The sequence below is a fragment of the Crocodylus siamensis genome, chromosome 2 (assembly GCF_052110815.1).
Source record: "Crocodylus siamensis isolate JL-2025a chromosome 2, ASM5211081v1, whole genome shotgun sequence".
Taxonomy (NCBI): Eukaryota; Metazoa; Chordata; order Crocodylia; family Crocodylidae; genus Crocodylus; species Crocodylus siamensis.
The window spans coordinates 281,193,700-281,208,561 of record NC_143396.1 but is presented as its reverse complement, the minus strand read 5'-3'; the positions used below and the strand labels follow the sequence as shown (position 1 = coordinate 281,208,561).

The following is a 14,862-nucleotide window of genomic DNA, read 5'->3' as shown; positions in this document are numbered from 1 at the left end:
TCCTGGTCCCTGTTGAGGAATATGGAGGCAAAGAATTCATTAAAGAGGTCAGCTTTTTCATTTGCTGCAATCACCAGATTGTCAAGCCTATCCTGTAGGGGCCCCACATTATCTGGTGCCTTCCTATGTATTTGAAAAAAGACTTTTTATTATCCTTAATTCTGGTTGCTAGCCCTAGCTCCATCTCTGCCTTGGCCTTCCTAACCGTGTCCCAGCAACGGAAGTGTAATCCTCCTTGGTGATAGTCCCTTGCTTCTACTGCTTGTAAGCCTCCTTTTTTGCCCTGGCGCATCGCTGGATGACTTTGCCGAGCCACGGGGGCTTCTTAGTGCTCCTGCCCCCCTTGGTGTGTGTTGGGATTGACTCCCTTTGAGCTCGGAGGATCATCTCCTTGAGGAACATCCACCCGTCTTGGACTTGCATCTCATTGAAGCTCTGAGACCCCAATGTCTCTCCTAACTTCCTTGGCTTACAGAAGTCGGTCCTCCTGAAGTCGAGGACCTCTACCTTGCTGCTTGCTTATGCCACCCTGTGCTGGATAGTAAATTCCAGCAGGCGATGATCACTGTCGCCCAGGTGGCCGAGTACCCGCAGCCCCCTTGCCAGCTCATCGCCTGTGGCAAGGACCAAGTCCAGCAAGGCATTTCCCCTGGTGGGACTATGCACCTCCTGGGTTAGGTGGAGGTCCTGTATTCCGGCTAGGAACCTCCGTGAGTGGGAGACCTGGCTGACTGCTCCTCCCAGCAGATGTCTGGGTAGTTTAGGTCACCCAAGACGACCACGTCCCTTGACTTTACAGCCTCCGTGAGCTGACCTGAGAATTCATCCCCCTGGTGAGGCTGCCTGTAGTAGACACCCACTATCAAGTCCCTTTCCCCATGTCCCCCTTGCATTCTTACCCAGAGTGCCTCATTTTGCCACTCCTGACCCCATCCTGACCATTGAGGAGGTGTATTGCTCTTTGATGTATAGCACCCCCCCCCTTTCCCTTATCTGTCTTGCCTGTACAGCCACTGCCCAGTCATGGGTAAATCCCACCAGGTTTCCATGAGCCCCACTAGGTCTGGGTTTTTGCTAGCTAGCAGGAGGGTGAGTTCCTCCTGCTTATTCCCCATGCTTTGAGCATTTGTATTGAGGCATTTGAGGCCTTCTGTAAGTGCGCGGGCTGTCCCCTTGTTCCTAAGTCTGCCCTGGCCCCTGTCACTTACTTGGGTACTACCTGTGTGTGTCACCTAGCTTGACAGCAAAGTGTCCTTGTGTTCCTCTGCATCTCCGTCCCCCAGCAAACTTAATTTAAAGCTCGCTGTAGGAGATCAGCCAACCTGGAAGAAAAAACACGCTTGCTATTTGGGGAGAGGTGAAGCCCATCCCACCCGAGCATGTCATCTGTGCCTAAATAGTTTCATAGTTTAATAGTTTCTAGGGTTGGAAGGGACCTGAGTAGATTATCTAATCTGACCCCCTGCCATGGCAGGAAAGATTACTGGGGTCAAATGACCCCAGCAAGGTGTTAATTCAGCCTCCTCTTAAAGACCCCCAGGTAGGGGCCAGCATCACCTCTCTTGGAAGTTGGTTCCAGACCGTAGCCGTCCTGACAGTGAAGTAGCGCCTCCTGATATCTAGCCTAAATCTACCCTCTGCCAGCTTATGACCATTATTCTTGGTCACTCCTGGCAGTGCTCAGGGGAACAGGGATTCCCCCAGTGCCTGCTGATCCCCCCCCCCCCCCCAACTAGTTTGTAACAGGCCACTAGATTCCCCCTCAGCCTTCTCTTATGGAGGCTGAACAGGTTCAGGTCCCGTAGCCTCTCCTCATAGGGCCTGCCTTGCTGTCCTCTGATCATTTGAGCGGCCTCATCTGGACCCTCTCCATGTTGTCCACATCCCTCCTGAAGTGCGGCGCCCAGAACTGGACGCAGTACTCCAACCTGTAGGTATGGTGTCGGTTGTTCCTCCCCAGGTGCAGCACCTTGCACTTGCCAGTATTGAATCCCATCCTGTTCTCATCCACCCACCCTTGTAACCTGTCTAGGTCTGACTGTAGCCCATTGCTTCCTTCTAGAGTGCCCACATCCCCCCACATCTTAGTGTCATCAGCAAATTTAAACAGGTTGCTTTTTACCCCTTCATCCAAGTCACTGATGAAGATGTTGAACAGTGTGGGCTCGAGGACTGAGCCCTGGGGGGACCCCACTGCCCATATCCCTCCAGGTTGAAAATGACCCATCCACCACCACTCTCTGGGTGCAGCCCTCCAGCCAGTTGGTGACCCAATTGACCGTGTGGGTGTCGACACCACAGTCCCCCAGTTTCTTAATGAGAACAGGGTGAGAGACAGTGTCGAAGGCCTTCCAAAAGTCCAGGAAGACTATATCCACTGCTACCCCTGCATCTAAGGATTTGGTTATCTGATCATAGAAGGCCTCCAGGTTGGTCTGACAGGACCTGCCACTGATGAACCCGTGTTGGTTGCCCCTAAGCATGAAATCCCCTGCTGACCCCTCCTGGATGTGTGCCAGCATAATTTTCTCAAACAGCTTGCCTAGGATCGAAGTAAGACTAACTGGCCTATAGTTTCCCGGGTCCTCCTTCTTCCCCTTTTTGAAGATGGGAACCATGCTGGCCCTCTTCCAGTCCTCTGGCACCACACCAGAGCACCACGAGTGCTCGTAAAGCCGCGCCAGGGGTCCCACAATGACCTCAGCCAGTTCCTTTAATACTCTAGGGTGGAGATCATCTGGACCGGCTGACTTGAATATGTCTAGTCCCTCCAGAAGCTCCCTAACTAGCTCCTCACTAACTCTTGGCCCAGGTGTGCCTCCCCTGGGGCCTGAGGGGGGCCCAGCATGGAGGTGGCTGTTCCGGTCCCTACTTAGGAAGATGGAGGCAAAGAAATTGTTAAATATATTGCCTTTGTCATCTGGTGTGACGACCAAATTTCCTAACGTGTCCTGCAGGGGCCCCACGTTACCTGGAACCTTCTTTTTACCCCCTATGTATTTAAAGAAGGACTTCTTATTGTCCTTAATCTGGAAAGCTAGTCCCAGTCCCATCTCTGCCTTGGCCTTCCTGACTGCCCCCCTACATCTACGAGCAGATGCAGTGTAGTCATCCCTGGTGATGCCCCCTCTTTTTCCATTGGGTGTATGCCTCCCTTTTAGCTAGGAGACATTTCCAGATGCTTTTGGTGAGCCATGGGGGCTTGTGTGCCCTCCTGCTCCCTTTGATCCTCATTGGGATCACCTCTGTCTTTGGGCTTGGAGGATCATCTCCTTGAGGAGCGACCACTGTCCTTGCGCACCTGGCTCCCCTCCTTCTGGGACCTCAGTTTATCCCTGACTGTTCTCCTTAGCTCGGTGAAGTTTGCCCTCCTGAAATCTAGGGCTCCTGCCTTGCTGCATGCCTCTGCCCCCTTGTGCTGGATGGTGAATCCCAGCAGGTGATGATCACTGTTGCCCAGGTGGTCGAGCACCCGCAGCCCCCTCACCAGGTCGTCGCCCATGGCTAGCACCAGGTCCAACAAGGCGTCCCCCCTGGTGGGGCTGTGCACCTCCTGGGTTAGATGGAGGTCCTGCACGCTGTCTAAGAACCTACGTGAGCGGTCAGACCTGGCTGACTGCTCTTCCCAGCTGATGTCCGGGAAGTTCAGGTTTCCCATGACTACCACATCCTTAGACTTCACTACCTCCGTGAGCTGACCCAAGAATTCTTGGTTGAGCTCTTCCCCCTGGTTGGGAGGTCTGTAGTAGACCCCCACTGTTAAGTCTCTTTCCCCTTGACTGCCCTGTAATCTAATCCAAAGTGCTTTGGAGTGCCCTTCCTCTGATTCTTTATGAAATGATCAGGATGTGTATTCCTTCTTAATGCAGAGTGCCATGCCCCCGCCTTTCCTCTCTGTCCTGAAATGCAGGTCATGGTCCAAGAACCCAAGGCCCGCCTGGTAACACCAGATCCATAGCCACCGGTTGACCTCACTGACACATGTCTCGTGGTGCCGTCCACGTGTGCTCACTGGAAGGATAGAAGAAAAAACCACCTGTGCCCCGTATCCTTGAGCTTTGCCCCTAGAGCCTTGTAGTCTCTCACGATGCAGTCCGGGTTGCCCCGGCTGCGTCATTCGTTCCTACGTGGATGAGGACCATGGGGTAATGATCAGAGGGTTGGATGAGGTCCGGGATCAGCTCCATGATGTCCTGATCCAAGCTCCAAGCAGGCAACAAACCTCGTGTGCCATGGGGCAGGGTGACAGATGGGCCCGTCCGTTCCTCTTAGGATGGAATCGCCAAGGACGAGGACCCGGCATACCTCTGCAGTGGGTCCCTAACTAAGTTACCTCAGTTTAGACCTTTTCTGTAATCTCCTTGTTTGTTGTTGTTTTTTTACTCTGGTGTAATGCAGATCACATTGGCGTAAACATTTTGTCTGTCAACATCAGCACTTTTCATTGAATATCATTTGGTCAAATGAATTTTAAATCAAATTTCAAGTCTTCCTGGCTCTTACGCAATCTCAGACACTTGGGTATGTTTTTACCTGTTAAATCAATCAGGTGAGTCAACAGTTTGTGTCACCATTTGTATTACTGGTGTCTTAGATCTTCTTTCTCCCTTCTTCTACCATTCTTCTGTGTCCTTCTTAGTCACCTCCGTTGACCTGATGAGCCCATCTTGAAACGCAGGTTAGCAATTGGTCCTCTGAAATACTAAAACAATCTTATGCAGACAGGGTTGGAAAGCTCTGTGCTGTGTACCTAATTAGTTTGTCTTGGGCAGTGTAGGGATCTGACCATTTTAGGTATGGGAGAATGAAAAAGAAATAGATTTTTATCTTCCACGTCGGTCGCCAAACTGTGGTACATGTACGCAAGACATATGCAGGAGAAATTGTGTACTGGCGGATTTAATTTTAATGATAATAATAATTGATATTTAAGGGGTTAAAATATGTTGGTAGGAGCACACAGACTGCTGGTAACTCTGGAAGGGGGTACGCGGTAAGAACAAGTTTGGGAACATCTGGTTAAACCTCTGCGACGCTGTCAACACGCTGGGTGTCTGAAGTCCATGGTGATTGTTCTGGTTTTCTTACCAGGATCCTGATCTGTCATAGTTAAGCTGTGGAGCCTCCACATCTAGAACCTCTGGGTTTTTTATTTTATTTCTTTGGTTGAAGAGACTAGTGAATAAAAGGCAGCTGAAGTTGGCGTACCTCTACAGTGAAGAGAGAGCATTGACAATCTAGCCGGATTCAAAGGGCTCCATACCCTCTTCTGCAAAATCAACCATGGGAGGTTGATCTCTGCAAAGATTTCACAAGAGTGTGCAAAATCGTTCTTTTGTCTTGGCTGTTTTATACCTCTCTCAAAATGATTTAAAATTAAATACTTGGAAGGAGGGGGCTGGTCCAGAAGGCCTAGTACAGTGCAACCTTGCCAGATGGCTGGAACAGTTTGGGTTGCCAGCTTAGCTCTTCACTTCCTTTTATTAATTAGAGAAATACAGTACTCTTCATGTCTTAAACTCCTTTGAAATGACACTTCCCTCCTTTATGTACTTCTATCCACGCGTGTGCCACAGCCCAACTCAGGAATGGCACTTGCTTCCAGAAAGTATCTTGTACAGGTTTATTCAGATGGAAGGATTTTTTTTGTGGACTTGGGAAGAAGGGGAGCATGACAGGGGACAAATGTCACCTTTTTCTTACCAGAAAGAGAACCGCTGGGGTTCAGAATGTCCTGCAGATGATTAACTACTGTACTGTATTGAATATAGTAATTGTCTGTCTCTCTCTCCTTTTTTTTTTTCTTTTCCTTCTCCAAATGAAACTTAACAATTTGCATTTGACTGGTACCTGAGGTTGGCCTGTAATTTGGCCCTGAACAAGTTTGGGTTTTTGTACTTGCAATATTCTTAGTGTCTTTGGGTCCTTTCCTTTGTTGTTGAATTCTCCAGAGGGCATCTGAAAGGGCAGTGGCAGTTCAAAGTTTTTTATCTGCTGTCATGGACTCATATTCATAGAAAAAGCCGTTTTTTTTCCAAACCAGAACCTGAAAATGTAATGCTGTCTAATTCAGGTTTGACTTACACTCAGAACAGTACAGTACTTAATTATTTCAGCGCTGCAGGATTTAGCATTTTGCTTCTCAAATTGGCATGTTCTCATATCTAAAGTCCACTTTTGGGGAAGGTTCTTCATGATTGTTAGTTCAGTTCAGCATTCACTTCTGCAGTCCTGACTTTCTGACTTCCCTTATTTCTGTTGTCTGCAGGAGGGCCAGGGTGGCATCAGTGTTGATGCTGCTGATTTAGGAACCAGGTGGGAGAACCTGCCCTTATTTTATGCCAGTGGCCTCCAACCTTTCTAAGTAGGAGATCACCTTTGGCATTTAAAAGAAACCCAAGATCTACTGTGCACTGCTGCTGCCCCCTTCTCCCCTCCCTCCCCTGCCCAGTAGGCAGGTTTGTGGGGAGGGAGGAGGGGTAGATCAAGGCAGTGGAAGAAAACATTTTTGGAGGGCGCACCTCCCCAGCAGGTAAGTCCCACCTGGCTGGGGACCCACTCACTTACTCCTGCTCTTGCCTCTGCGGCACTGTTCGCTCACCGTGGGGGGCCTCGATTTGCCCCTGCACCTTCCCTCCCCCACGGACTGACCTGCTGGGCTGGGACATGCGTGTGTGCATGCATGCGGGCACTCAGTCCCTCACCCCAGGCTTGAATCGACTCCAAGAGGCTCTGAGATCCACTGGTTGGTGACCAGTGCTTTATGCTAATTTAGCAAGGCAGGAGTGGCAGGAAGTATGAAACTTTCTCCTGAGAGTTATTTTCATCTTTAAACTTGCTTAGCAGGGCTGCAGTAGTTCCGGACATCCTAACCCAGCTGCAGGACAGCTGCCTGACTTTAAACTGCTGCTGTTTTAATGGGCAGGTTTGTATTTGTTACCTGCAGTGCAGTCACTTGGGAGCACCACAACCATGTTTTAGTTATTGTATTTCCATATGAACTTTCTCCTGACAAAAAATAAAAGCCAAGCAGTTTGTTGCATGGCTTCCTTTGAAAAGGATTTTACAAGTTAGGGTTGGATTGGGATGTAATGTTCTGCCTACAGGAAGGAACAGCACATTTTTTCACTACATTTGTAGCAGACCAGGTGTGAAACCAGGATCTGGGAAAGTCAGTCTCCCTGCTGGCTGTCCAAGGAATGTATAAACTGCTTGGGTCTGTTCTTTGTGCCAGGCAGCTGTCATCTACCTCCTAACCCAGACTAACTTGTTCTGTTTTAAATCATAAAAGTATTGAATAAAAGCAGGCTACGGTGTAAGGTGTGGGTTTTTTGATTGGGCTTTTTAATGCTTTCATAAGATTTTACTATATTTGACAGCTCTGTGCTTTTTTTTTTTTTGTCTCCTTTGTAGGTCCGGGTAAAACACCGTTGATAGGAGGAGGATTTCATGCCAATTTGGGAAAGGAGTCGCGAGCACAAACTCTACAGAACGGTACTTGAGAACTCGAGTTTTGTTGATGCATGGGTTTAAGTTGTTTCAAAATGTGATGGCTTATGTTTAATTTTTAGTTTTGAATGTGGCCTCAACCCCTTGTGGTACTATTTACCATGGAGTTGGCAGGCCTGTAATTCTGCCAATTGCTGATTTTTTTACATTGTACTCTTGCTGGATTCTTATAAATCTGCCTTATGAGGTCAGATAGCTGTCTGATGAATGGTAATGGCACCTGACAACACTATCATTGCTTAAAAGGGCTTTTTCAAGGTTGACATGTCCACTATACCTTTTTATGATCCAGTAACCTCTCATGGCTTTTTACTTTATCAGGTTATAATGCCCTTGAAATGCTTTGTCTGCATTTATGTTCAAGAATAAATGTTCCTATGCTTTTGTTTTCAGACAGTGGTAAAATAAGATTGTCAACTTGTTTATGCTAACAAAATGTGTGATGGTAAGAGGCAATGTGGTGGGGGAGAGAGAGCTTTTGAAGAGGTATAAACAGACCTCAGGGAAAAGGTGCACAAGCTGAAAAAGGCAGTGCTGATATGGTATACATTTTAATGTAGTTTGCAAGATCCAATTTTTTAATCAACGAAAAGAGTCTTTTATTTTAGAAATTGGATATGCTTCCATTTTCATTTGCTGTTGCTTATATCCATAGGCACAGGTTGTCACTTGGCTAATCATCACTGCTGCCTGATGCATTTGTGAGATGAGAGCTGATTGATTTTGTCACATTAGATTGTCAAAAGATGGCATGTGATTAAGATGTAGATGGGCTTCCATTGATATCTTATCTGTCATTCTCATTTCCTTTGGAGGATTTCGAAATAATTTTTCCCTCAAGTAGAGGCTTTTGCATACAACTCGAGAAGGTGAAATCTTGGCTGTCAGAATTGTGGCTGCCTGTGAATAGCAAGGAAGAGATAGTTAGGCATACTTAAATAATTGTAGCATAATTGACGTGGAGCCAGATTATTGTGCTACCTTTCTTCATACTGGATAGTGTCCTACACCTTAGATAGCCCAACTGACACCACAAGGACTATCTACTATCTGTGGAGAAAGGTCATGGCATGGTGTGAGCTCCTGCCTCAAATCTGGTCCAAAGCTGCCAGCACGTGAGACTCCGTAGTTTCTGCTAATAAGATTCTTTTTTCCTTTTTCTGTCAGTGAAGTGTATAATAGGATGAAAGAATGAACATTGTACAGACCTGAATTTCAGTTTAGCTCTTTTTAAAGTATAGTAGTCATTAGCCCATGAAGACTAACTACTTCCTTACAACTTAAACGTCAGGAAAGTAAGAAGCTGGAGGAAAAAATACCCTGACTAGTTTTAAATAAACTGCCATACTTGCACGAATTCGGTACGAGTCCTGTCCCTCTCCCAGTCGGCATAGGAGGAAAAAAACCTTTGTTTTGGATTTAAGTATAGCCCAAAGCAGGTGGCTGCTCAGCTCTGGTTTTGACCCCGGGCTTAGGGTGGAAACTGGAGCTACAGTGCCACCTGCTTTGGACTGTAAAGTCTCTTGTTTGGTGGAGGAAGTGGGTCATGGTGGGGGGAGTATGGGGGAGACAGTGAGAGGGGTGTGTGTGGTGGGGGGGCGTGGAACATCCAGCCTCCCACCCCCCCATACTCCCCGTAGCCTGCCCTCCCACTTTCTGCTCCCCTGCCACCCAACTGGTCCCCCCACTTACCTTCTGCTTTGGTTCTGGTTTTTCCAGCCCCTACCTGGTGTGTCTGGGAGTTGCTGTCGCTTCTCCCGAGCTGGGGCTGCTGCTGCTGGCTGCCCCAGAGGAGAGCAGAGTTTCAGCAGAAGGTAAAGAGGGCAGGGAGCCAGGGGGGGCAGGCTTTAGGGGGGAGCAGTGGTGGAGACAGGCTGCAGGGATGAAGGAGGCAGAGTGGTGGGGGGGTAGATACAGGGGCCAGTGAGCAGGGGTGGGAAGGGCAGTGGACAGAAAAATGCATTATGGCAGGGGGGTTACACGGTAGGGGAACAGGCATGGGTGGGAGACGATGAGTAGGGGAGCAAGGGGCAGGTATGTGGCCCGTTGCTCCCCACCACTGCTTTCCAAGCCACAGCAGATTGGGGGACCAATTTCAGATGACCTTCTAAAACTTATAATTTTCCATTTACAGAGTCTAATAACTGGGGGGGAGTGGTGTCTTTAAATTCAAAGTAGTCTTGGATTCAGGTGAACACAATATTCTTTTCTTTTCTGGACTTCTCAGTCTTGAGGGTCTCCTTTGTTTTCCAGTCGCACTGTAAGGCCGTATGCTGTGTTGAAGTGGATGTAGCCCTCTGGAATTGGTCAATTCAGTATCTGAAGTGGAGGCAGGTTTGCTTGAGGATAATTCTGAGCATCCGTTGTCCTAAGAGTTGGGTGGCTTTGGCTGCATGTGTGAATCTCTGATTATACAGTACAATCTTCCCTGTTTTGTGCTGCCAGCAGACTTCGATACTTGTATCATGTGATCAGGGATCCTGGTTTTCTCTGTTTAAAAATGGCATATTCGCCGATTTTAAAAAAAACAAAACAAAAAAACACAAAACCCCAAAAACACATTCTTTGATTAAAAACCCCACATACTGCTTTCTTCTGTGGTTGAAATGAAATGGCACTATGGGAACAGGGCATCAGGGTGGGGAGCCTAAGCCTGCAGTGGGCAGCCGGCCTCTATGCCTGCACAAATTTGGGGGATGTCTTGTATGCGCCCCCTGGGAGTGCACACGGCAGTGGGGATCCAGTCTCCCCTCTCCCACTGCTGCCCCCTGGATGAACCACCCACAGCTCCATCCTGCTCCCTGTCAGGGGACCTACAGCTGCACATTTTGGTCCTGCACCCCAGCCCTGCCCAATTCCCTCCCTCGCTATAGGGCCTTCAATCCCCCCCACCCCCTGCGAGACTTACCTGCAGGGAGCTGCTCTTCAGGTTGTCTGGTGGCTATGTGCACGTATGAGCGGGCACATGCACATGGTGCTGCCTGCCTGACCACTGTCCTCCTGCCCCCAGCCTGAAGCAGCCCCTTGCAAGCTGGAACTCTGCCAGCCTGCAAGGGGAAGCCCACCTTTCCTGTGTTTTTCTCCTTAAAGAGAAAATCCAGGTTTTTCTCCCCAAAATAAGAAAATCTGGTTCTTATTGTATTTCTGCATGATGAATGAAAAACCTGGATCCCTGGTAATCAGTAGGGGTGTGTGAAATGGGCCATATTTGATTTGGATTTGGCCCAAATCAGGGACAGCAATTCAGTTCATTGATTCGGATCGCTGTCCCCAATTCAGTTTGGCCAAATCTGAATCTGAAGATTTGATGCCTATCGGAGAATCAGCGATTTGGACACAGATGCATCTTTAAATGTTTTTTCTACTTACCTCGAGGTACCAGGCATGGCTCATGAACGCTGCAATGCTAGGGTGGCTGGAGTGTCCCAAAGGAGCGCAGGGAGGCCTCCTGTGTGCTTGGTGGTGAACCTGGAAGTGGACTTCAGTCCACTTCTGGGTCCGCTGCTGAGCGTGCTGATGTCCCCTGCACACCCAGCTCAGCAATTGTCTGTGGGGGGACTTCAGGTGCTCCCCCAGACCCAGGAAGCATCAGTTGCTAAGACGGGGGGGGTCCCCCCATGCACTCCCTAGCATACTTGGAAGTGGTCTGCTGCAGAGCACACTGGGGATGCCGTCCCCCCCCCCGGTGCTCCTGTGGGATGCTCCATCCGCCCTAGCAGCTCAGTGTTCACAAGCCACCTGGTACCTTAAGATATGTAGAAAAAACATTTAAAGCTGTGTCTATGTCCAAGTTGCCAAAATCTCTCCAAATTGATTTGGATGGTTCTGATTCGATTCGGAGAGATTAAAGGGTCTCTCTTGACTCGATTCGGATTTGGCCACCAAATCGGGCTGAATCTCTGCCGAATCAAATTGGGGACCGAAGCTTCTCACATCCCTAGTATTCAGTTACCTGAATTAAACACTTCTCTCAACACTTTTGGAACATAAATGTTTTTTATTTTTAAGTCTGCATTCATCTGTAGTTATTTATTTTCTTTGCATCATGGATATTTTCCTTTAGTTAAAAAAAAAAAATGTTAATCTCCATATAGCAAGGCTGTACCTTACTTGCTGCAAGTGTGAGAAGCCAGTCCCTGGTGTGCACAACTGTTTGCCGAGTCCGTAGACACTGCTAGAACAGTCTGTGTTCCACATGCAGCTCTTTGGGGTGGTAGGGACCATCTTTGTGCTTCTGTCTGAGTAGGAGAGAGCCTAGTGTTTTTAATCAAACTTTGAATTTTGCAGGATCAATAAAGGCAAATAGAGCTACGTAGCTATAAAATCTTTCCCTGCCACTATTAACTTGTGCTTTATTTAAAAAAAATAATAGTAATTGCACCTTCACTTATAGTACAGTTTTCAAAAATATTTCCATTACCTTGTATTTTTTTAAACAAAAAATGTGATATGTTCATTGAAAAAAAAAATATTGCTCTTTGGCTGTTTGTTATAAACTACAGTAAACAAAGACAGGAACAATGCATTTTTAATCTGATCAGATGAAATACTGAATATAATCATAATCTGTACATGGTATAATTACTTAGCTGCTTGCTCACCCCAGAAGGCTTGCATTTGCAAAGTGTACCTAGTTGCAAATGACCTGGTGAAATAAGTTGCTGTTGGGTTTCATAAAGAAATATTGATTTATTTAAGTATTTCAGATACCTTCCTTCTGGAAGAGATGTTTGTTCTGCATGTTAACAGTTCTTAATTCAAGGATGTATGCAGCCTTTGTTAATAGGACAAATAGTTCATTTTCTGTCTCCTACTGTGCTGTGCAAGGGGTGCTGCCAAATGAAAGAAAGCTTTATAGGGAGCAGAGACAGGTTGTCGGACCCAAGGACTTCTGGACTTGTCACCTGCTGCATTACAGAGCAGCCACACGGGCTGTGTGTGGTCTGAGAAGTCTTGGCATGTCTGTCAATAAGCCGAGTCTGTTTGCCAGCAACCTGTGTGTTTTGACATAATCTGGGGAAAGGTCCAGCAATAGGATGGCAGCCTGCTATTAAAAAAAAAAAAAAAAAAAAAGAGAGAGAGAGAAATATAAACTGAGCCAAATTAATCTTTGCTGTATTCAGCAACATTAAAACAGGGATGCTTTTTGGCCCATGGTATCCAATTTAATCACTTTATATATAGCGGTTGGTGGTGGCTAACTTAGTCACAGAATATGAGATGTTATTCTCTGGCGATTTTACTTTTTAAGAGTTGTGATTATAGGCTGTTTTTGGACTGGGTAAAAAGCAGTTTTCTATTGACAGTTACAGGGTAACTGGTGGCTTTGTGTGTTCTCCTCCTCGCTATTTTTGTTGTAGGAGTAAAGGAATATAATCCCAGACATCTTCTGTTTTTAATAGTGTTGGGCTTTCCAGTGATCATCTTTTTATTTATTATTTAGTGTTTTATGTAGTCTCCAAACAAAGGTGCTGACAGTCTCAGCCCTGAAGCTTGAAGTCCCTGTGTTTGGGGGAGTGTATATTGTATGCAGAATTAACTTCCCATGTCATTTATGTCTTAGCTGCTTGTTTTCTTGTACTTTTATAATGCAGTAGTTCATGGAGGTTCATATTTTCTGACTTTGTAGCATGAAATAAACGTTATTTTTCCTCATTTATCTGAAGTATTTCTAGTTACAAAAATGTGAGTCCTACTTACTTATGCTATTTTATTTATCTGTGATGGTTGGTATTCATTGCCTTTGTCCATATCCACAGTTCAGTCTTTCTTTCATTTTGAATATACTCTACTGTATTATTGGATTTGATATTCAATTTCACACAATAGACAAGTATTTGTATTTGGCACCTCAAAGGTATACTCCGTTCAGATGTGACACATTTTATTAGTAGGCAAATCCTGTAAGGTGAGAATAATTGCATTTCAGCCTTTGTTTAAAGGCTTTGACATCAGAAAAAAATGTACCCACTGAAATGGTGCCACTATCTGGCAAAAAGGAGAAAAAGCTATAAATATAATATGATATATTAATTGGAAACTACTTAATTAAACCTGATCACAGATAATCTGCTGGGAAGAACCAGTTGACCAACATTATTTATTTTTTTTAAATAACTATTTTTATGCCTGCTGTCTGAGCTTCATGAAATCCCTGTTGTATTGCATGGCTTTTGTAGGTACTTGCAGTATGAAAATTTGGGTTTCTGTCTCTTTAAATCTTATTTTGCAGCACTACACTAGATTATATAATCTCTCTAAATAGCTGGTTTATTCTCGTTTCCTTGCAGACAATCTGTTCTTGTTATATCCGTGTCAGATTCAAGACAACTTAATTCCAACTATAACTAACTGAGCACTGCTGCTTCCAGTGAGTCTTCAGTGGTTCTGAAAGGACAGGCAGAGGGGATAAAAGGTCAATAGCATAATTGTGACATGGATGCTTCTAAATTAATTCAACCACAGATACTTAAACGTGTTTAAAATTGAAGTTTGAAGAGTGCAGCTGTGTAACTTGATATTTAATGCAACTTCTGGGCTATTGACATGTATTTTTAAGTCTTCAGACCAATAATTGTTTTGCTTACTGCCTTTATGAATATAAATGTAGCTAATGCAATTTGTACATCTCCGGCTAGATGTAAAACCCTCTTTGAAGATGTTTGCTGAAAATACTTTCACCTTCTCTTCTTTTGGATCTTAAAGCTTCCTGTATTGCCCTCGCCGATGCCTGGTTTATCTTAAGTGCATATAAAGAGGTCTGGTTCTTACCAGTATTACTCATAGCCTCCTATACTGCAAAAGAGATGGATACAAAGGAATAGAAACAAAGGGCATTTTTATTTAACAAAAAGAAAGCAGTGAGTTGGCAGATAGCAGGAGCCAAGACAAGTGAGGTGGTACACTGTCACTGACTTGAAACTGTCTTGTTTGATCTCAGTTTCTACCTTCCTTGACCAGCCCTTTCTGGTGGCCAGTCTCATTAGCCCCTTTCTCATCCCCTTCCACTTTTTCTAGCTTGTTCCTTTTCAGGTGCATGCAGGCCCTGGTCTCCTCCATGCTCACTCAACTCCTTTTTGTTTTCAGCTGCCACCCCATGCCATTTTCTTCTCCACCTTCAAAACATCAGGTATGCAGTTGATAACCCACCTCGCAGTTCTCCTTCTCAAGCCCATCCTGGATCCCCTACAGTTTGTCTTACTTTCTGCTCTCCACTGAAGCAGACCTTTCATAAGGCTTTGAAAGACGCATCCTTTTGGTCAAATATCAAAGCCTCTGTTTCAGTGTCAGCCTCTTTGGTCTGTTGTTTTTGTTACTTTTTGCATCCTTCTCCTTGAAATCTAGTCCTGTGAC

General features: G+C 46.0%; 1 protein-coding gene across 4 annotated transcripts in view; it reads left to right on the top strand.

The window, feature by feature from the left end:
* The window catches only part of BRF1 (BRF1 general transcription factor IIIB subunit), a 248,210-nt gene that overhangs the window by 21,726 nt on the left and 211,622 nt on the right, over positions 1-14,862 (top strand). For all 4 annotated transcript variants that reach the window (XR_016440380.1, XM_090034172.1, XM_090034173.1 and 1 more), the window contains exon 2: positions 7,414-7,494. Coding sequence is in view for 3 of the 4 variants with exons in the window: in XM_090034172.1 (XP_089890298.1) it covers positions 7,414-7,494 (81 nt within the window). In the remaining variant the exon portion in view is untranslated. The remainder of the gene's footprint in view (positions 1-7,413; positions 7,495-14,862) is intronic.